Here is a 22303-nt window from a genome sequence, read left to right on the forward strand (position 1 = left end):
CGAAAATTCTCTTCCCTCCTTCCCACATCCTTCTATTTATGGACTAACACTATCCCTTAATGCAAAATTCGAACTCCATCTTCTTGGACAAGTTCGAATTTTCTACTTCTGTTTTCTACCTTTCTTTTCCTCTGACACCTCAAGGAATCTCTATACTGTGACATAGAGGATTCCATATTTTCTTGTTCTCTTCTCTTTCATATGAGTAGGAACAAAGACAAAGGCATTCTTGTTGAAGCTGACCCTGAACCTGAAAGGACCTTGAAGAGAAAGCTAAGAGAAGCCAAAACACAACTCTCTTTAGAGGACCTGACCGAATTCTTCAAAGAAGAAGAACACATGGCAGCCGAAAACAACAACAAAGCCAACAATGCAAGGAAGGTGCTGGGTGACTTTACTGCACCTACTCCCAACTTCTATGGGAGAAGCATCTCTATCCCTGCCATTGGAGCAAACAACTTTGAGCTTAAGCCTCAGTTAGTTTCTCTAATGCAACAGAATTGCAAGTTCCATGGACTTCTAATGGAAGATCCTCATCAGTTTTTAGCTGAGTTCTTGCAAATCTGTGACACAGTCAAGACTAATGGGGTTGACCCTGAGGTCTACAGACTGATGCTATTCCCTTTTGCTGTAAGAGACAGAGCTAGGACATGGTTGGACTCACAACCTAAAGAAAGCCTGGACTCATGGGAAAAGCTAGTCAGTGCCTTCTTGGCAAAGTTCTTTCCACCTCAAAAATTGAGTAAGCTTAGAGTGGAAGTCCAAACCTTCAGACAGAAGGATGGAGAATCCCTCTATGAAGCTTGGGAAAGATACAAACAATTAATCAGAAAATGTCCCTCAGACATGCTTTCTGAATGGAGCATCATAGGTATTTTCTATGATGGTCTCTCTGAACTATCCAAGATGTCTTTGGATAGCTCTGCTGGAGGATCTCTTCATCTGAAGAAGACGCCTACAGAAGCTCAAGAGCTCATTGAAATGGTTGCAAATAACCAATTCATGTACACTTCTGAAAGGAATCCTGTGAACAATGGGACTAGTCAGAAGAAAGGAGTTCTTGAGATTGACACTCTGAACGCCATTTTGGCTCAGAATAAAATATTGACTCAACAAGTCAATTTGATTTCTCAAAGTCTGTCTGGAATGCAAAATGCACCAAGCAGTACTAAGGATGCTTCATCTGAGGAAGAAGCTTATGATCCTGAGAACCCTTCAATGGAAGAGGTGAATTACCTAGGAGAACCCTATGGAAACACCTATAATTCTTCATGGAGAAATCACCCAAATTTCTCATGGAAGAATCAAGAGAAACCTCAACAAGGTTTCAATAACAATAATGGTGGAAGAAACAGGTTTAGCAATGGCAAGCCTTTTCCATCATCTTCTCAGCAACAGACAGAGAGTTCTAAGTAGAATACCTCTGACTTAGCAACAATGGTCTCTGATCTAATCAAAACCACTCAAAGTTTCATGAATGAAACAAGGTCCTCCATCAGAAATTTGGAAGGACAAGTGGGACAGCTGAGCAAGAAAATTACTGAACTCCCTCCTAGTACTCTCCCAAGTAATACAGAAGAAAATCCAAAAGGAGAGTGCAAAGCCATAACCATGGCCGAATATGGAGAGGAAAGAGAGGAGGTGGACGCCACTGAGGAAGACCCCAATGGGCGTGCACCAATCTCCTCTGAGTTCCCCAATGAGGAACCATGGGAATCTGAGGCTCAAAATGAGACCATAGAGATTCCATTGGACTTACTTCTGCCATTCATGAGCTCTGATGAGTATTCTTCCTCTGAAGAGGATGATTATGTCACTGAAGAGCAAGTTGCTAAATACCTTGGAGCAATCATGAAGCTAAATGACAAGTTATTTGGAAATGAGACTTGGGAAGATGAACTTCCCTTGCTCACCAAAGAACTGGATGACTTGTCTAGGCAGAAACTGCCTCAAAAGAGGCAGGATCCTGGGAAGTTTTCTATACCTTGCACCATAGGCACCATGACCTTCAAGAAGGCCTTGTGTGACTTAGGGTCAAGTGTAAACCTCATGCCCCTCTTTGTAATGGAGAAATTAGGGATCTTTGAGGTGCAAGCTGCAAAAATCTCACTAGAGATGGCAGGCAACTCAAGAAAACAAGCCTATGGACTTGTAGAGGATGTTCTGGTAAAAGTTGAAGACCATTACATCCCTACTGACTTCATAGTCCTAGAGACTGGAAAGTGCATGGATGAATCCATCATCCTTGGCAGACCCTTCCTAGCCACAGCAAAGGCTGTGATTGATGTTGATAGAGGAGAGTTGATCATTCAAGTGAATGAAGAATCCTTGGTGTTTAAGGCCCAAGGACATCCCTCTATCATCATGGAGAGGAAGCATGAAGAGCTTCTCTCAAAATAGAGCCAAGCAGAGCCCCCACAGTCAAACTCTAAGTTTGGTGTTGGGAGGCCACAACCAAACTCTAAGTTTGGTGTTGAACCCCCACATTCAAACTCTAAGTTTGGTGTTGGGAGGTTCCAACACAGTTCTGAGTATTTCTGAGGCTCCATGAGAGTCCTCTGTCAAGCTAATGACATTAAAGAAGCGCTTGTTGGGAGGCAACCCAATGTTTTATAGCTAACTATTTTCTTTTGTTATTTTATTTTTTTTTTGTAGGTTGATGATCATAAGAAGTCACAAAAACAATGAAAAAAGCAAAAACAAAATGAAAAACAGGAAGAAAAATAGCACACCCTGGAGGAGAAGAAGCTGGCGTTCAAACGCCAGTAATGCTAGCTGTTGGGCGTTTAACGCCCAGTCTGGCACCATTCTGGGCGTTTAACACCAGAAAGGGGCACCAGACTGGCGTTAAACGCCAGTAAAGGGCAACAACCTGGCGTTAAACGCCAGGAATGGGCACCAGCCCGGCGTTTAACGCCAGAAATAGCTCAAAACGTGATTTTGAGCAACACTTGGTGCAGGGATGACTTTTTCTCGACACCACAGGATCTGTGGACCCCACAGGACCCCACCACCACTCTCTCTCTTCTTCCCCCATTCACCAATCACCTCAATACCTCTTCCCCAAAAACCCTTCACCTATCAAATCCCATCTTTCTCTTCACCACTCACATCCATCCTTCATAAATCCCCACCAACCTCACCCTTCAAATTCAAACCACTTTCCCTCCCAAACCCACCCATCATGGCCGAACCATTACTCCCCCTCTCTCCTATATATACCCTTCTTCAACCCTTCATTTTCACACAACCTAAACACCCCTTCTTTCCCTTCTTGGCCGAACACACCACCTTCCACCTCTTCCTCATTTCTTCTTCTTCTACTCTCTTCTTTCTTCTTTTGCTCGAGGACGAGCAAACATTTTAAGTTTGGTGTGGTAAAAGCGTTGCTTTTTCGTTTTTCCATAACCATTTATGGCATCCAAGGCCGGAGAAACCTCTAAAAAGAGGAAAGGGAAGGCAAAAGCTTCCACCTCCGAGTCATGGGAGATGGATAGATTCATCTCAAGGGTGCATCAAGACCACTTCTATGAAGTTGTGGCCTTGAAGAAGGTGATACCCGAGGTCCCCTTTTCACTCAAAAAGGGTGAATATCCGGAGATCCGCCATGAGATCCGAAGAAGAGGTTGGGAAGTGCTTACCAACCCCATTCAACAAGTCGGAATCTTGATGGTTCAAGAGTTCTATGCCAATGCATGGATCACCAAGAACCATGACCAAAGTGTGAACCCGAATCCAAGGAATTATCTCACTATGGTTCGGGGGAAATACTTGGATTTTAGTCCGAAGAGTGTGAGGGTGGCGTTCAACTTGCCTATGATGCAAGGAGATGAGCACCCTTACACTAGAAGGTCAACTTTGATCAAAGGTTGGACCAAGTCCTCACAACCATATGTGAAGAGGGCGCACAATGGAAGCAAGATTCAAGAGGAAAGCCGGTTCAATTGAGAAGGCATGACCTCAAGCCCGTGGCTAGAGGATGGTTAGAGTTCATACAACGCTCAATCATTCCCACTAGCAACCGGTCCGAAGTTACCATAGACCGGGCCATCATGATCCATAGCATCATGATTAGAGAAGAAATAGAAGTTCATGAGGTTATAGCCCAAGAACTCTACAAGGTGGCGGACAAGACCTCCACTTTGGCAAGGTTAGCCTTTCCTCATCTCATCTGTCACCTTTGTTATTCAGTTGGAGTTGACATAGAGGGAGATACTCCCATTGATGAGGACAAGCCCATCACCAAGAAAAGGATGGAGTACACAAGAGACCCCTCTCACCATGAGATCCCTGAGATTCCTCAAGGGATGCACTTTCCTCCACAAAATTATTGGGAGCAATTAAACACCTCCCTAGGAGAGTTGAGTTCCAACATGGGACAACTAAGGGTGGAGCATCAAGAACACTCCATTCTCCTCCATGAAATTAGAGAAGACCAAAGAATCATGAGGGAGGAGTAACAAAGACAAGGAAGAGACATTGAGGAGCTCAAGCACTCCATAGGATCTTCAAGAGCAAGAAAGAGCTGCCATCACTAAGGTGGACCCATTCCTTGATTTCCTTGTTCTTTATTCTTCTATTTTTCGATTTTTATGCTTTATGTTTATCCATGTTTGTGTCTTGTGATCATTAGTGTCTTAGTGTCTATGCCTTAAAGTTATGAATGTCCTATGAATCCATCACCTTTCTTGAAAAAAAAAAAACGTGCTTAATTGATAAAGGAAAGAATTGCATGAATTCTGAATTTTATAATAGTTTAATTATTTTGATGTGGTGGCAACACTTCTGTTCTCTGAATGTATGCTTGAACAGTGCATATGTCTTTTGAACTTGTGGTTCATGAATGTTGGCTCTTGAAAGAATGATGAAAAAGGAGACATGTTATTGAGGATCTGAAAAATCATTAAAAATGATTCTTGAAGCAAGAAAAAGCAGAAAAAAAAAGAGAGAAGGAAGCAAACGAAAAAAAAAAACCGAAAAAAAAGAAAAAAAAAGAGAAGAAAGAAAAAGAAAGAAATAAAGTTGTGATCCAAGGCAATAAGAGTGTGCTTAAGAACCCTGGACACCTCTAATTGGGGACTTTAGCAAAGCTGAGTCACAATCTGAAAAGGTTCACCCAATTATGTGTCTGTGGCATGTATGTATCCGGTGGTAATACTGGAAGACAGAGTGCTTTGGGTCACAGCCAAGACTCAATAAGTAGCTGTGTTCAAGAATCATAATACTTAACTAGGAGAATCAATAACACTATCTGGATTCTAAGTTCCTAAAGAAGCCAATCATTCTGAACCTCAGAGGATAAAGTGAGATGCCAAAACTGTTTGGAGGCAAAAAGCTACTAGTCCCGCTCATCTAATTTGGAGCTATGTTTCATTGATAATTTGGAGTCTATAGTATATTCTCTTCTTTTTATCTTATTTGATTTTCAGTTGCTTGAGGACAAGCAACAATTTAAGTTTGGTGTTGTGATGAGCGGATAATTTGTACGCTTTTTGGCATTGTTTTTAGTATGTTTTTGGTAGTTTTAGTTGAGTTTTTATTATATTTTTATTAGTTTTTATTTAAAATTCACTTTTCTGGACTTTACTATGAGTTTGTGTGTTTTTCTGTGATTTCAGGTATTTTCTGGCTGAAATTGAGGGATCTGAGCAAAAATCTGATTCAGAGACTGAAAAGGACTGCAGATGCTGTTGGATTCTGACCTCCCTGCACTCGAAGTGGATTTTCTGTTGCTACAGAAGCCCAATTGGCGCGCTCTCAACGGCGTTGGAAAGTAGACATCCTGGGCTTTTTAGCAATATATGATAGTCCATACTTTGCCCAAGATTTGATGGCCCAAACCGGCGTTCAAAGTCACCTACAGAAATCCCAGCGTTAAACGCCGGAACTGGCACCTAAATGGGAGTTAAACGCCCAAACTGGCACCAAAATGGGAGTTAAACGCCAAGAAGAGTCTCTACACGAAAATTACTTCATTGCTCAGCCCAAGCACACACCAAGTGGGCCCGGAAGTGGATTTTTATGTCATTTACTCATCTTTGTACACCCTAGGCTACTAGTTTTCTATAAGTAGGACCTTTTACTATTGTATTTAGATATCTTGGTAGCTATCTTCTAATTTTATGCTATCTTAGATCATTTGGGAGGCTGGCCATTCGGCCATGCCTAGACCTTGTTCTTATGTATTTTCAACGGTGGAGTTTCTACACACCATAGATTAAGGTGTGGAGCTCTGCTGTACCTCGAGTATTAATGCAATTACTATTGTTCTTCCATTCAACTCCGCTTGTTCTTGTTCCAAGATATCACTTGTTCTTCAACTTGATGAAGGTGATGATTGACGCCCATCACCATTCTCACCCATGAACAAAGTGACTGACAACCACTCTTGTTCTACAAGCATCTGAGGCTTAGTGAATATCTCTTGGATTCTTTAATCGGAATCTTCGTGGTATAGGCAGGACCTGATGGCGGCATTCAAGAGAATCCGGAAGGTCTAAACCTTGTCTGTGGTATTCTGAGTAGGATTCAATGACTGAATGACTGTGACGTGCTTCAAACCTGTAACCTACTGGGCGTTAGTGACAGACGCAAAAGAGGGATTCTATTCCGGTAGGGGAGGGAACCAAACCGGTGATTGGCAGTACTGTGACAGAGTGCGTGCATTAGCTTTCACTGCGAGGATGGGAGGTAGCCATTGACAACGGTGAAACCCTACACGAGCTTGCCATGGAAAGGAGTAAGAAGGATTGGATGAAGACAGTAGGAAAGCAGAGAGACGGAAGGGAAGGCATCTTCATATGCTTGTCTGAAGCTCTTACACCAATGATATACATAAGTATCTCTATCTTTATCTTTATGTTATTTTCGTTCATCATCTATACCCATTTGAGTCTGCCTGACTGAGATTTACAAGGTGACCATAGCTTGCTTCATACCACCAATCTCCGTGGGATCGACCCTTACTCGCGTAAGGTATTACTTGGATGACCCAGTGCACTTGCTGGTTAGTTGTGCGAAGTTGTAGTGATCACAATTTCGTGCACCACAACCTCAATACAAAATTATACAACCAGAACCACCGCTTCTCCTAATCTTTTGCTTGCCTCAAAATTGTTTAATTCCTCAATCCTCCTTTTCAAAGAACTGTCATGTGATGCCTTCTTGAGACATTGAGTGCAAGCAAGTTTGGAGAGTATAGGGTTGTGATTATTCAAGCATCTCAATTATTGAATTACAGAAAAACTATACTATGCAGACAGGTAGGGGTACAATATCACTCTCAATCACAACAATATCTGATGTGAAATAATCACTTAATAATACAACCTTTTGGAGTTTACTTGCTTTCCTCCTCCTCATCATCATCGTTGCTGGTCTTCACATTCCTCTTTCATCTCTTTGATTGATGATGTTTAATTTTTCCCAAAAGCTTGTACGATGCTCTGCAGTGATATTGGAAGTTGCTTGTTCCCCAAGCACTTAAAAAAATGGTTAGCATGCATTCATTATTTGTGGGCTTTTGAACTTACTTTGGTGTGGGAACACCAAACTTAGTACCTTGCCAGTGGTTCTCATGCATCAAATTAACTATATGTGAACTCTTTTTTTTTTCTTTGCTAAAAGTAATAAAACTGAAAACTAGGAAATAGCAAAATGGTTATCTAGTTTAACTAAATGCTTGAAGCTAGCATTATGCAGGAGGTGAGAATATGTTTTATGATGAGATTTTGGTGGAACACCAAACTTAGAATCCTTCATTCTCCCTTCTATTGTTTTGGTGTGCAACACCAAACTTAGCTTCTTGCAATATAGATAAAGCTACTTAACCTTTTTATTAAAATAGCTATGAAAAGAAATTTACCTCAGGTTGGGTTGCCTCCCAACAAGCGCTTTATTGTCACTAGCTTGACATCCTTCATTCTGTTGATCATGGAAGTTGAAAATCATGTTGCCTTTGATTTCCTCCTCTCACTATGGGCTTCCTTTCCTCTGTTTCTTCTTGTGGAATTTTTCTGTGATGCTTTTCTTGGATGATTGATTCCTTTTTCATAGCCTTTTCACCAATTTCTGCAAGGTGTTTAGCTAGTTGTTGCATTTGCTCCTCAATTCTTTTAATTGAGGCTTCCTGGTTTTTCGTTGTCACCTCTTGGTGTTTCATCATTCTTTCTATTAAGATCTCCAAGTTAGTGATCCTCTGAGAGTCTTGTGTGATTGGTGGGTTGTGGGATGTTGGAGAGGTATTCTGTTGGTTTTGTGAGTTGTTATGCGACTGAGGGTGCATGTTTTGTGAGCATTGGTTTTGATTGGCATTATTGGATGGGTGAGTTTGTTTGTTTGCGTTCATGAATTTGCCATGGTTGAAACTTCTTAGTTCTTGATGTTGGTATTCCCCCATTCTTAGATAAGAATGTGGCTTCCATGGTGGAAATTGTGCATTCACTGTAGCAGAATGTAGACAATCAATTTTTCTAGCTATCAGCTCCAGTTGTTGCCAAGTTTGATGGTATAGTTGCTCGTTTTGATTCATGACTGCCTTAACTCCTTCAAGATTCATTACTTCCTTTTCTGAAATTGCCTTCTGTGGTTTCTCAAACGAGTGTTGATTGTTGACTCCTTTGTCATTGAAAATTGCAGTTCCTTGGGTTATTGTCGCTTTGAGTAGGCCATTTGAGAAGTAGTCCACAGCTTCTCTTGTTTCTGGGGTTGCTTGGAGGCCCACTTTGTCACTTGCTTTCTTGTATCTTTCCCATGCCTTGAAGAGTGGTTCTTCCTCTCCTTGTGTGAATAGATGTACCCCTTCTTTCAGCTTGATGATCTGTCGGGATGAAGAGAATTTGGCTAGAAACTTGGTAACCAAATCATCCCAACTAGTGATACTTCCTTGGGGAAAGGTTTCAAGCCATTGTGCAGCTTCATCCCTTAGTGATAAGGGGAATAACAAGAGCATATAGGTGTCATGATCTATACCATCGGGTTTGACAACACCACAAGTCTTCAGAAAAATGGATATGTGCTGTTTAGGATCCTCCAATGGATTTCTGCCATAGGAACACTTGTTCTTGATTAGTGTAATGAGTTGTGGCTTCATGACATGATATTCTTCTTCCGCAGAGACTTCTTCTCCAATGATAGCCTTCCCTCTGACTTCTCTTCTCAACCTTCTGATAGTCTGTTCGTCTTGACCCTCAAGATTTGGGACCTCTCTTCTTTCCTGTGACATGCAAACCAATACAAGGAACACACAGTGATACTTTTTGAAAATTGAGTGCAGTTAGTTGAGACAAAATTTCAAACAGTTAGTGTGTTAATAAAGGCAAATCTTCAAACAGTTAGTATGTTAGTAAAAAAAAGAAAGAAAATGCTTGATCTAAACTACCACCTTACTTAATCATTGTCAATCTAATTCAATCCCCGGCAACGGCGCCAAAAACTTGATGGGAAAAATTTGGAAAACGGATTTCCAGCACCCAAACTAACCGGCAAGTGTACCGGGTCGCATCAAGTAATAATAACTCACATGAGTGAGGTCGATCCCACAGGGATTGAAGGATTGAGCAACTTTAGTTTAGTGGTTGATTTAGTCAAGCGAATCAAGATTTGGTTGAGTGATTTGGAATTAACAGAAGCTAAATTGCATGAAATATAAAAGGGGAAAGGAAAATTGCAGTAAATTAAAGAGCAGGAAAGTAAAGGAGCTGAATCTTAAAGTGCAAGTAAATTAAATTGCAGAAACTTAGATTGCAAGTAATGTAAATGGATGAAGCTTAAAGTGCAAGAACTGTAAATTGCTTGAATTGTAAAAGGGATTGGGAGTTGGAATTGCAGAAATTAAACAGGAACAAGTAAATTGCATCAAACATAAAAGAGAAAATTGAATTGCAGTGAAGTAGATCTTAAACAGAAGAGTAAAATGCCTTGAAGAATTTAAAAACAGGAAAGCAGTACTTAATTTGCAGCAAATTAAAAGTGGTTCAAAATCTCAGGAGTGGAAGAGACTAGATAACAAGTCTAGATCTCAAATCCTTCCTTGATCTAACAAGAACAATTGCAAGAGAATTGAAGAAAAATAAATTGCAGAAAGAGTAGAGAGTTGGAAGCAGTAAACAGAAATTTAAATTCAATTGTGCAGAAAAAGTAAACAAGATCTCAAGGTGAGATTGAAACAGAAGTTCTTCAATTCTTCACCCAAGATCCAAAGCAAGAAAATAAAAGTGTGCTTAAGCAAGAACAAGGAAGAAGAGAGATCAATTCTCCTTCCCAATTCTCTAAGAACTAAATTCAAAAGTAAAAACTCAAAATGAAAATGTAAAAAAAGGAAAATTCAAAGTAAATTCTAGAGGTGTCAAAAGATCCTAATTACATCAAACTAACTCCTATTTATACACTTTCTATTCTTGGATTTTGGAATTTGGATGGGCTTTTGATTTGGTGAAGAAATGAATTAAATTGGATTTTTAATCCAATTTTCAGCCCAATTGCACCTCCCAGGGGCAAGCTCAGTTGGAAAATCCAACTTAGCTTTCAAGTGTGCTGCCATCCATGCCAAAATTGGTGCGCCCAGCTCCTTGGTTGAGTGCATGACACTATAGCTCAGTTAGAATTTTGAACTGAGCTCTAGGCCATGTCAAGTGTGCGCAATGCTTCCTCCTTGGTGCGCCAAAATGTGGGGAAGAATGGGGAGGTAGTGCTCAGTTGGAAAAACCAATTGAGCTTTCCTTGTGTAGCGCTTAGCTTCGGCCTCAAGGTCCCAGGTTCAACACTTGGTGGAGGAAATCTTGAAGCTAATTTCCTTGGATGAGTGGGTGCTCCTCCTTATATTTTAAAGAATTCCCAGGTTCGAAACTTGGCTCAAGCATTTAAGCTATTTCCTCTTGATTTTTCTTGCAAGCTTGGTGGCACTCTTTCCTTATGTTTCAAGGAATTCCCAAGTTCGAATCCTAGAGGAAGCATTTTGGCTATTTTCTTCTCATTTTCATTGCAAGGAGCGTTCCTTGCTTCTTTTAGCTCATGAGTTCGAAACTTGGTGGCTTCACTCATGGGATTTCATCTTGAATTAATTTGGAGAGGTCCCCGATAAAGCTCAATAAACGAACTGAGCTTTATGTTGGTTCTTTGTTTCCTTTAGTGCTCAGTTCATTTAGTGAACTGAGCTTTGTACCTTGCTTTCTCTTGTGATCACTTGTGAAGCTCAGTTCACTTTTCCAACTTAGCCTTCATTCTCCCTTAGTGCCGCCACACTTTTTGCTTCCCTTGGGCACGCTTTTTGCTTCTTTTGGAACGATCCTTATGCCACGCATTTCTTATTTTCTTCTTTCTTCACCTACAAGTAATCAAATCAACCAATCAAAGTATCACCAAATTCACAAGGCTTATAAATCATTAAAAATCAATTAAATTTGGCTTTAACCTCATGATTTAACATCAATTACATGGTGGTTGATTGATTCAAAGAAGTCATGCATTTTTAATCCAAATTACTTTTTTAGAATGCAAGAAAGTGCATAAAACCTAATGAAAACAAAGAAAAAGACTAGTGAAACTAGGCTAAGATGACTTGTCATCACCTCCCCCTTTCCCACGTTAGAGTCCACGTTAACTTAGTTAACGTGGCTCTTTTAACGTAGGCGTGCCAATCTTCGAGAACGTTAGTGACACTCAACCTTGTCACTAATGTTCCAATATGCCCCTATTCACGTTAGAGTCCACGTTAACTAGGTTAACGTGGCTTCTAACGTGGCTTTGCAAACCATTTCCAATGTTAGTGACAATGTTGAGTGTCACTAACGTTGGCTCATCTTTCACTCATTGCCGTTAGCTTCCACGTTAACTAAGTTAACGTAGAAGTTAACGTGGCTCCTTGGGGTTTTGTGGTTGCTTCCAACGTTAGTGACAATGTTGGGTGTCATTAACGTTGTCGACCATTCTTGCCTCTCACATTAGCTCCCACGTTAACCAAGTTAACGTGAAAGTTAACGTGGTACATTGCACCTTAGGCCAATGTTAGTGACAATGTTGAATGTCACTAACGTTGGCTTCCTTCCCCTTGTTAACGTTAGAGGCCACGTTAACCAAGTTAACGTGGACTCTAACGTGGCCACTTATGATCATTGGCCAACGTTAATGATAATGTTAAGTGTCACTAATGTTGGCTCAAAGTCCTTTCTTCACGTTAGAGCTCACGTTAACTTAGTTAACGTGACTCTTAACGTGGGCAATGATGGCTTCGAGAGCGTTATTGGCAATCACTTTTCTCATTAACTTTGCAAGTTACCTCCCATTCCACGTTAGTGGCCACATTACTTAGATTAACGTGACTGCTAAGTGGTTTTTCCTTGCTTCCTTTGGTCCTGAAATCAAGCAATAGAGTGCATCAAAGTTCTAGTCCAAGTCATGGGTAATGCAACATACAATTTGTCACTAAATTCATGCAAAATCCTCATGAAATCATATAAAATGCACAATGTATGCTTGAATCAAGGTGTAAGTGAATATCTACCCAAAACTAGCTTATTTCCTAAGGAAATGCATGAAACTACCCTAAAAACAGTAAAGAAAAGGTCAGTGAAACTGGCCAAGATGCCCTGGCATCACAACACCAAACTTAAAGCTTGCTTGTCCCTAAGCAAGTATTGGAACAAGAGAATGATGAATGAAATACCAAGAGGAATGAGTCATTCTTGTGGAGGTCATGTTACTGATTTTATGGTGGTTTCATGCATAGCAACTTAGGTTCATTCCATTACTGGCTTTCAGACCTTTATCATGTTCTAAAACACTGGCTTTGCTTACATACCATGAGACTTTTATTCATTGATCCTTTTGTTGTGATTTCAGGGCTTATTTGTGTTCTTAGGCTAAGTGCTCTGTAAGGGGGCAACTCTTTAAAATAAGCTTTCAGCCAACACTCCCGAACCAGTTGGTTCAAGGTGCTAGGTGTTGAAACACCCCTATGGACTTACTTCCTCAAGTCTCTCCCCCATACATACACACCACAGGCATATGGTTTATTTATTTTCTTTTCTTGAGACCTTGGTGTCCAGCACCTCTTTGGGTTACTAAATGCTCTGTAGTGAGGGTTACTCTTGATAGTGGACTTTCAGCTGATAATCCCGAGTTAGTTAACCCAAGTTACCAAGTGATAAGGCACCCCTAAGAGCTTATTCATCCAAGTAGATCCCTCACACAGGAGCACCACAGACACATGTCTTAAGATTAAAAACCATTGGTGCCTAGCCTTATTGCTTATTCTTTTTCTTTTGTTTTTTACTTTCATTGTTCTTTCCCTTTCTCTTATTAGGATCTTCTTACTTAGCTGGTCTCATGGGGTGTGTTCAGAGAATAGTATTCAGGACAGATAGTTGTCTTCCCACCTTATGGTTGAACCAACTTAGCTAACTTATGATCACACCAAAGATTCAGAAAATTACTCCATATTATGAACTCCTCTCTGGTCTTTTTAAAACACAATCATTCTCATCTTCATTTGATTCAAAAGGACAAGCATACAATAAGTAATAGTATGATGCAATAACATAAAGAACCAGCAAACATAGACCTAAGCAATAAAAACTTAAAATGCAGAATTGAAAAGGTTCAAACTAACATGGAAGCATGTCCTATTTCATCCAAGATCTTCCTTATTTAAAGCATAGAAAAAGATGGAGTAAAGAAGGAATTCCACCACCTTTTACTCTTGTGGCCGTCCATGCTCTTTTCCTTGCTTGTCCTCCTTGTGTCCTCTTTCATTTCCTCGCATCCGCGCCAATCTTGCTTGCTTCCAATCCTCAAGTGCCTTCCTCTCTGATTCATGACTCTCTTCCATCCTTTGTCTCTCTTCTCGTGCTAATCCATCCTTCACTTCTTCATACCTTGTGATTCCTGGGTGCAATATAGGCAGCTGTCCTACTAGGTATCCGAGCCTGGCCTGAGTGTTTATGTGATACCCTGTCTCGCTCATGTAAACTCCTTCTGCAAATGCCCTTTGCTCGCCCAATAGTTCTGTGTTTTCTATTTGTCTTCGATGCATCTCATGTATGTGTGCCCCTTGATGTGCTTGGATGTTGATTAGCCTCTGGATGGACTCTTGTTTCTCATTTTGCCTTTGTTCTATCCTGTTGAATGTTTCTCCCCATTGTTGCCCTTGACTTAGTTGCTGTTCCATCATTTGCCTTTGCCACTCACCTTGTTGAGTCATCCACCTTGAGAGTGCTTCCTCTTGCTGCCCCATCATCTGTAATTGAAGCTCTTTCTGTGCTCCTTGGCTCTCCAAATATTGTTGAGATAAGCTATCAATTGCTTCCTGCAATTGATGCATATCCAAGGTGGCTGGTGCTTGCCCCTCTAAGACTTGTCCTTCCACTACTTGAGGAGCTGGCCTCTTCCTTTGCTTCCGTTGAGGCAGGGGGGATGTGGCAGCATTCATCCTTCGGACAGTCATTGGAATGCCTTCTTTTATCCACACTGGGTTCTCATCTTCAAACACCACCCCAGCTCTCTTGCACAATCGGTAAATAGTGCTGGGGTAACCTAACGTTCCTCTTGAGTCACTTTTTTCTGCCATCTTTCTAATGCCTTCAGCTATGAGTTCATGAACTTTGATTTCTCCTCCTTTGAGTATGCAGTGCACCATTGTGGCTCTCTTGAGATTCACCTCCGAGTTGTTTGCAGCTGGGAGAATAGACCTCCTCACAAGTTCAAACCACCCCTTGGCTTCAGGAGTGAGACTTGTTCTCTTGATGAACTTTGGTTTCTTTCCCGCACCCCTTTCCCAGTCAGCTCCGGGTACACAAATATCCCGCAAAATCTGGTCATAATTGGGGTTGTCCAGTCTTGAGTGATAGCTTTCTTCTTCAAACTGTATGGACCGTAGCTTCAGTGCCCTCATGACACTCATGGGACCAAAATCCACTATCTTTCCTCTCACAAAGCTTGTATATGACTCATCTTTCTTATCATATCGGACCGCATTTGCATAAAATTTTCTTATGAGGTTTGCATTCACCTTAGTGACAGGATCGGTGAGGAGCTCCCATCTTCTCTTTTCCACTTTCTCTGTGATTTATGGACACTCAGTTTTCTTCACTTGAAATCCCAGCTCGTAAATGATTTCCTTTTCAACCATCCACCCATATTGCAATGCATGGTACAGGCTTCTAAATCTCTTTTCATCATACGGGTGTTGCTCCATGGGTTCCTTTCCCTTCCTTCTTTTAGAACTTGAAGAGGCCATGAACGAGAGTTAATATGTGAAGGTGGTAAGGTTTTGGAGACTTTTGGTTGTTTAGGGTTTTATTGCAATGAAGAGATTGAGGGGGAAATGTGTGTACTGTGAGAGGGAATGTCTTGTGCCGAAATAAAGAGTTGTGAAGAGTGAGTTATGACAATGAAGGTGGGCACGGGACAAGGATTATTTATATATGGAAGTTGTGAGAGAATGGAGGGTGTGGATTGATGGAGTGGTTACTTGATGGACGGTTGGGGTTATGCATGGATAAAAGACAAGGATCATCACTTTATGATGGAGGTTGCTCGGTCTTTTAGGTGTCCCATTTTTCCAATGTTGCATGGCAACATTTTCCAATGTATTCCCTTTTTAGAACAAGTGTGTAGTTCTCTTCATGAAGTAGCCGAACCTCCCCCATTTAATTGTCAATCAATCCCCATCAATGCTCCTTTTCTTTTCCCTATAAAGACGAAATAAGAAAGGTGAGAAAAGATATCAAAACGACAACATGAACTTTACGGCTAGAATTTTTAAGAAAAATGAGAAAAGATTAAATTGTTTATTCATGAATTCCAACTAACTAACTAACTATTCGTGGGTCCTTATATGCATATTGGTGGCACCATGGGGTGACACCAAACTTAGTTTGGAGCACAGTGATGAAAAGTTCTGTTCAAAGCTTCCAAGACTAGCATGCTCTTGGTTGCATTCATGCTTCCTTGGCATGCTTTGACACCAAACTTGTTCTTCACTGTATACTGCACAATAAGGATTCCACCAAGAGTTTGTCAAGTTTGGGTTTGAATTCATAAATATTGACTTATTTACTATCTTCTAAAAGTATATAAAACATGGGTTGCCTCCCATGAAGCGCTTCTTTAGCGTCACTAGCTTGACGTTTCTCCCTCATCAGGGTGGTTGGTAATGCTTGAAGTCCTCCCCTCTCGTTGTGGACTTGTATCCATTGGTTGTATCAATGATCTCTACATGTTCCAGGGAGAGAATTCTGTTGATTGTGAAGACTTTAGGTGACTGAGATGGTACAGTAGGGAGATTAGGGGGGATATCTGGAAAGTAAGCTGAGATCACTCTATCTCCTGGAGAGAAGTCTTCCATAGGGATCTTTTTGTTCCTCCACTTCCTTGGTACCTTCTTCCTTGTGTCCTTTGATATTGCCTTGCTCTTGATGATTTCTTTTCCTAAGGTAGTTGTGATGTTGTCTTCACATGCCTCTAGAGGTTTAGGTTCTTCTAACTTTTCCTTGAGCTGTGGTAGTTGCTGTTTCCCTTGTTTATCAACCAAAGGAGTCTCCAGATAGGTTGGGTGTGCTTCTGTGCTTGCTTCCTCCTTTAGCATCTCATCATGGTCTTTACTTGGTTCCTTGTGCTCTTGGTCTACTTCTTGTAAGAGTTTGAAGACATTAAAGCTGAGCCGTTCATCATGGATCCTCAATATTAGCTCCCCTTTTTCTACATCTATGAGTGCTCTGGCCGTAGCTAGGAAGGGTCTTCCCAATATGATTGGGTGAGTGTGACTTTCTTCCATGTCCAAGATGACAAAGTCTGTTGGGAGAAAGTATTTCCCAACCTTTAGTAACACATTTTCCACCACTCCTATTGCTTGCTTTTGAGTCTTATCAGCCAGTCTGATGACCACATCTGTGGGCATTATCTCATTAATCTGCAGCCTTTTCGCCAGGGATAAGGGCAGTAAGTTGATGCTTGCCCCTAAATCACAAAGTGCTCTATCGAACATTGTTTCCCCTATGGCACAGGGGATGTGAAAACTCCCTGGGTCTCTTCTTTTTACGGGCAATTTAGGTTGAATAAGGGCACTACATTCCTTGTTTAACACTATAGTTTGGCCTCCTTTGAGTGAGCTTTCCTTGGGAAGAAGTTCCTTCATGTACTTGATGAATGCAGGCATTTGTTGTATAGCCTTGATGAATGGTATGTTCACATGTAGAGATGCAAACAAGTCTAGGAACCTTGAGTATATTCTCTTCCCCACAGCACCATTGAGCAGTTGGGGAAATGGTGCATAGAGCTTCAGCAACTCTTGTTGTGAGATTTCTGGTTCTTGGTGATCTCTATCCTCCTCCTCTATTGAGTTGTTTTCAGGCTGTTGGGAGAGGTCGCTTTGCTCGTCTTCATCCTCTTGATCACTTGTAGTGACCATTTTGCAATCTTCCCATCTTACTTTCTTTGCTTCTCCTCTTGGATTTTTCTCCGTGTCACTTGGGAAGCCATCAGTAGGTTTGGGAATCTTCTCCGCTAAGCATCCTACTTGGAATTCCAGCTTCTTGATGGTCTCTCCTTGGTTCTTAATGTTGGCTCGCACCTCTTCTTTGAACACCTTATCTTCTTGAATCTCTTGGCATATTCCTTCAAGTAAGGTTTCAAGCTTAGAGAGTCTGTCATCAATTGATGGTAAATTGGGATTAGAGGTGGAAGGATGAGAGGTGTTGTTGTGGGGGTGTTGATATGTCTTCTGTGTGAATAGTTGATGAGCTGCATTGTTGTTGGAGTTGTAACGTCTCTGGTCTTGGCTTTGCTCTTGCTGATTCCCCCACCCAAAGTTTAGGTGGTTCCTCCATCCAGAGTTGTATGTCTTGGAGTATGGATCATGGTTCTGTCTAGGTGAATTCCCAATGTAGTTGGCTTGCTCAAGGTCCTCTTCTTCAACTTCTTCTTGGGTTATTGATGAGGTGGTGATTGCTGCCACTTGGTTCCTCTCTGATGTGCGGAAAACGATCCGACACAAAACTCACCGGCAAGTGTACCGGGTCGCATCAAGTAATAATAACTCACATGAGTGAGGTCGATCCCACAGGGATTGAAGGATTGAGCAATTTTAGTTTAGTGATTGATTTAGTCAAGCGAATTAAGTTTTGGTTGAGTGGTTTGTATTTAACAGAAGCTAGATTGCTTGGAATGTAAAGGGAGAGGGGAGAATTGCAGTAAATTAAAGAACAGGAAAGTAAACTTGCTGAATCTTAAAGAACAAGAAAGTAAATGACTGAAACTTAAAGTGCAAGAAATGTAAATTGCAGTAACTTAAAATGCAAGTAACATAAATTGCTTGAATGTAAAAGGGATTTGAGGACTGGGATTTCAGAATCTAAGCAAAGAGAAATTGAATTGCAACAATTAATAGAGCAGAAATTGAATTAGAAGCAATTAGAACTCAAACAGTAAGGAAATTAAGTGCAGCAAAGGTTCACAGAAGAACCAAAAGGAAATTGGGATCTCAGGACTCCAGAGACTAGGTAGCTAAGCCTAGATCTCAATTGTCTTCCCAGATCCAAGTTCTCAAAGCAATTGACAAGAAATTGAAGAAGAAGCAGTAAAGGGAATGTAAATGAATTCAATTATGCAAAAGAGAAATTAAAGAGCTCTTGAGTGGAGATTGAGACAGAATTTCCTCAATTCTTAACACCCAAGACTCAAACAAGAAAAGTAGAAAATGCCCAAGCAAGAACGAGGAAGAAGAGAGATCAATTCTCCTCCCTAATTCTCTGAAATCTCGGTCAAGTCTCTCAAAGAAAAGTTGCAAAATTCAAAGCTCCAAAGAAAGTGCAAAATTCCAAGGTCAAGTAAAAGGTTCTAATTACATCAAACTAGCTCCTATTTATACACTTTCTATTCTTGGATCTTAGGATTTGGATGGGCTTTTGATTTGGTGAAGAAATGAATTTTATTGGATTTTTAATCCAATTTTAGCCCATGAAGAAAGTAGCTCCCAGGAGGCTGCCCTGCCCTTGTGGAGGGCAGGGCAGAAAATGGTGCATCTGGCCCATGGTGCGTGCGTGTGGTGCGTTGGTGCGTGCAGGATGCTGCCCTGCCCTCGCGGAGGGTAGGGCAGAACTTTTTGGTGCGCCAGAATGATGCCTGTGCGTGCTGTTGGTGCTGCCGAGTGATGCCTGTGCGTGCTGCTGGTGCTGCCGAGCCTTCCCTTGGTGTGCCAGAATGGTGCGCCAGAATGTTCGAAACTTGGTCAATGCACATGCTACTCATTTTTCTTGGTTTTCTTGGCACTAAACTAAGGCCTAGTTTCTTGTTTCCTCATGGTGCCGTGTTCGATTCTTGTGGCAAGCATTAGTGAGCTTTTTCTTTGAATTTCTTCCTTTGGTGAGCCCGATATTGCCCTTGAGGAGGGCAGGGCAGTGTTTTTGCTCTCCTTGATCCATGGCATCAATTTGTGCTCTGCCCTTGTTGCGGGCAGGGCAGTGTTGCCTCTCAAGGCTTGTTTCCTTATGTTACCGTCCTAGAGGGCAGTGTGCCCTTGTGGAGGGCAATGCTTGCATTCCTCCTTTTATGCGCCACACTTCTTCTCTCTTGGGCCACGCTTTCTTAAGCCACGCTTCCTCTTTTCTTCTTTTCTTCACATACAATAAACCAAAACAACCACTCAAAGTATCACTAAATTCACAAGGCTTATAAATCAATTAAAATTCAATTAAATTTAGCTTAAACCTCATGAGTTAGCATCAATTTAATGGTAGTTGCTTGATTTAAAGAAGTTATGCATTTTCATTCCAAATCACTTACTTAGGATGCAAGAAAGTGCATAAAGACTAGTAAAACAAGTGAAATTAGCTTGAAAAATGGGTATATGATGACTTGTCATCACTCTCCATCTTCTTGGTGAGGTCAGCTAACTGCTTGGTAATGAGCTTGTTCTGAGCCAGTAGAGCATCTATATTGTTTAGCTTCATTACTCCCTTAGTGTTCCCTTTTTCGGAAGCATAGAAGTAGTCATTCTCAGCTACAGTTTCAATGACATCTATGGCTTCTTCAATGGTCTTCTTCTTGTTCAAGGATCCTCCAGAGGAATGATCTACTGCCTTCTTTGATTCATATGACAAGCCTTCATAGAAGATATGCAACTGCACCCATTCATTAAACATATTTGGTGGACACCTTCTTGTTAGGTCTTTAAACCTTTCCCAAGCTTCATAAAGTGTCTCCCCATCTTGCTGTCTGAACGTCTGTACTTCAGTTCTCAGCCTATTGATCCTTTGCGGGGGGTAAAACCTTGCCAAAAACTTGTTCACTACCTCCTCCCAATTTGTCAGGCTTTCTTTTGGAAAAGATTCGAGCCATTTGAATGCCTTGTCCCTGAGTGAGAAAGGGAACAAGAGCAGCCTGTAGACATCCTGGTGGACTCTATTGGACTTCACTGTGTCACAAATCCTCAAAAAGGTGGTCAAGTGTTAATTCAGATCTTCTTGAGCACTTCCTCCAAATGAGCAATTATTCTGCACAAGAGTGATGAGCTGAGGTTTGAGCTCGAAATTGTTGGCATGTATGGTGGGCTTCTGAATGCTGCTCCCACAGTTGCCTGGGTTGGGATTGATATAAGAGCTTAACACTCTTCTATCCTCCCCAACATGATTTGCTCTACCTCCTCCCCCATGGTTATTAGCCTCTTCTTCATGTTGGTTTTCTATGTTGCCTTCCATGTTTAGTTCAAAGTGTTCCTCCTCCTCTTCAGCACCGATTGCACGTTTCCCTCTTGCTTCCCTCCTTAATCTAAGGAGGGTCCTCTCTGGTTCAGAATCGAAAGAAGATTTGTTTTAGAGAGCTTACTTTGATTTTAATTTTCATCCTTAGTCAACTTGAGAGCTGAATTTCCATTTTCTGTTTTCTGCAATTGGAGGAGAGAATTCATTTCTTCTACCTCTGATCTTTTGTTTTGTTTTCTGGGTTTTGTTTGAGTCTTGAGTGTGAAGAATTGAGGAACTTCTGTCTCAATCTCCATTTAAGATCTCTTTGATTTTCCTTCTGCATAATTGAGTTAAATTCCATTTCCTTTACTGCTGCAATCTTTAATTTCTCTTTACTTGCTTTGTGAACTTGGATCTAGGAAGGCAATTGAGATCTAGACTCTACTATCTAGTCTCTGGAGTCCTGAGATCTGATTTTCTCTTTTTGGTTCTTCTGTTGAACCACTGTTGCAATTACATTTTCACTTTCTGTTTGAATTCTAGTTACTTTCAACTCATCATTTGCTTTGTTAATTGCTGCAATTTAATTTCCCTTGCTTAAATTCTGAATTTCTAGTCCTCAAATCCCTTTTCCATTCAAGCAATTTATATTTCTTGCACTTTAAGTTACCGCAATTTACATTTCTTGCACTTTAAGTTTCAGTCATTTAATTTCTTGTTCTTTAAGATTCAGCACCTTTACTTTCAATTCTCTTTAATTTCTGCAATTCATCCCTCTCCCTTTACATTTCCTGCTATTTACTTACTGTTGGATACAAAATCACTCAATCAACACTTGATTCGCTTGACTAAATCAACCACTAAACTAAAATTGCTCAATCCTTCAATCCCTGTGGGATCGACCTCACTCCCGTGAGTTTTATTACTTGATGCGACCTGGTACACTTGCCGGTGAGTTTTGTGTTGGATCATTTTCCACACATCAACTAGCATAAATGACACTAGTAACATATTTATTGTGAGAATAAAACATGTATAATGAGGCCTTAGCATTGCTAAAGTCATCAGAGAGTGCTGGTGCTAAGCTACACCAGTAAACTGTGAACCCGGTTAAATCGATTTCCTGTTTTTAACTAAAACAGACCAGGTAACCTTATAATATCATTCAAGAGTCTTCTAATACTAATATAATGATAATATTATCCTATTATCTCTCTTCTCTCATGAATTGAGTCCGGTTCGTCAAGCTGAGACTATTTATGAAAAACATAATCAAAACTCCTAACCGATACGGTTCAAAAACTAGATTCTTCGTGACTACATTATCGAGCTTGCCTTATAAAAGGTTCTAACTTAAAGATGGCATAATGAAAATGAGGATTGAGTTACTTGATGATATATCAGAGCTTCTCCCCTTACTGATCCTCTGAAGTTCTTCGTACTTTCAGAAAAGATCTCGCGTACTCGAAAACCAGGGTTGTTACACGCACAAGTCCTGACGCGTGACTCACTTAAAAAAGTCATGTGGCTCACAATTTTAGGACCTTTTGGCCCAATTTTGGAAGTCCTGAAGTTGAATTGAAAGCTATATCAAAGGGGCAATATGCCATAACAAAGGGGGCATTATT

General features: G+C 40.9%; 1 protein-coding gene and 1 non-coding gene across 2 annotated transcripts; both read right to left on the reverse strand.

Annotated features, from left to right (window-relative positions):
- Window positions 1-744: 744 nt before the first annotated feature.
- LOC130977563 (small nucleolar RNA R71) lies at window positions 745-852 on the reverse strand. Its single transcript, XR_009085250.1, has one exon. It is a non-coding gene; the product is annotated as a small nucleolar RNA R71 (small nucleolar RNA).
- A 15283-nt stretch (window positions 853-16135) lies between these two features.
- LOC130975121 (uncharacterized) lies at window positions 16136-17404 on the reverse strand. The gene has a single exon (XM_057899950.1). The coding sequence runs from the start codon at window positions 17402-17404 to the stop codon at window positions 16136-16138; it is 1269 nt and encodes a 422-aa protein (XP_057755933.1).
- Between the last annotated feature and the right edge of the window lie 4899 nt (window positions 17405-22303).

This window comes from Arachis stenosperma, chromosome 4 (genome assembly GCF_014773155.1).
Source record: "Arachis stenosperma cultivar V10309 chromosome 4, arast.V10309.gnm1.PFL2, whole genome shotgun sequence".
Classification (NCBI taxonomy): Eukaryota; Viridiplantae; Streptophyta; class Magnoliopsida; order Fabales; family Fabaceae; genus Arachis; species Arachis stenosperma.

Coding starts and splice junctions, on each gene's coding strand:
- LOC130975121 (XM_057899950.1), bottom strand. CDS start 17,404: ATGGTCACTACAAGTGATCAAGAGGATGAAGACGAGCAAAGCGACCTC.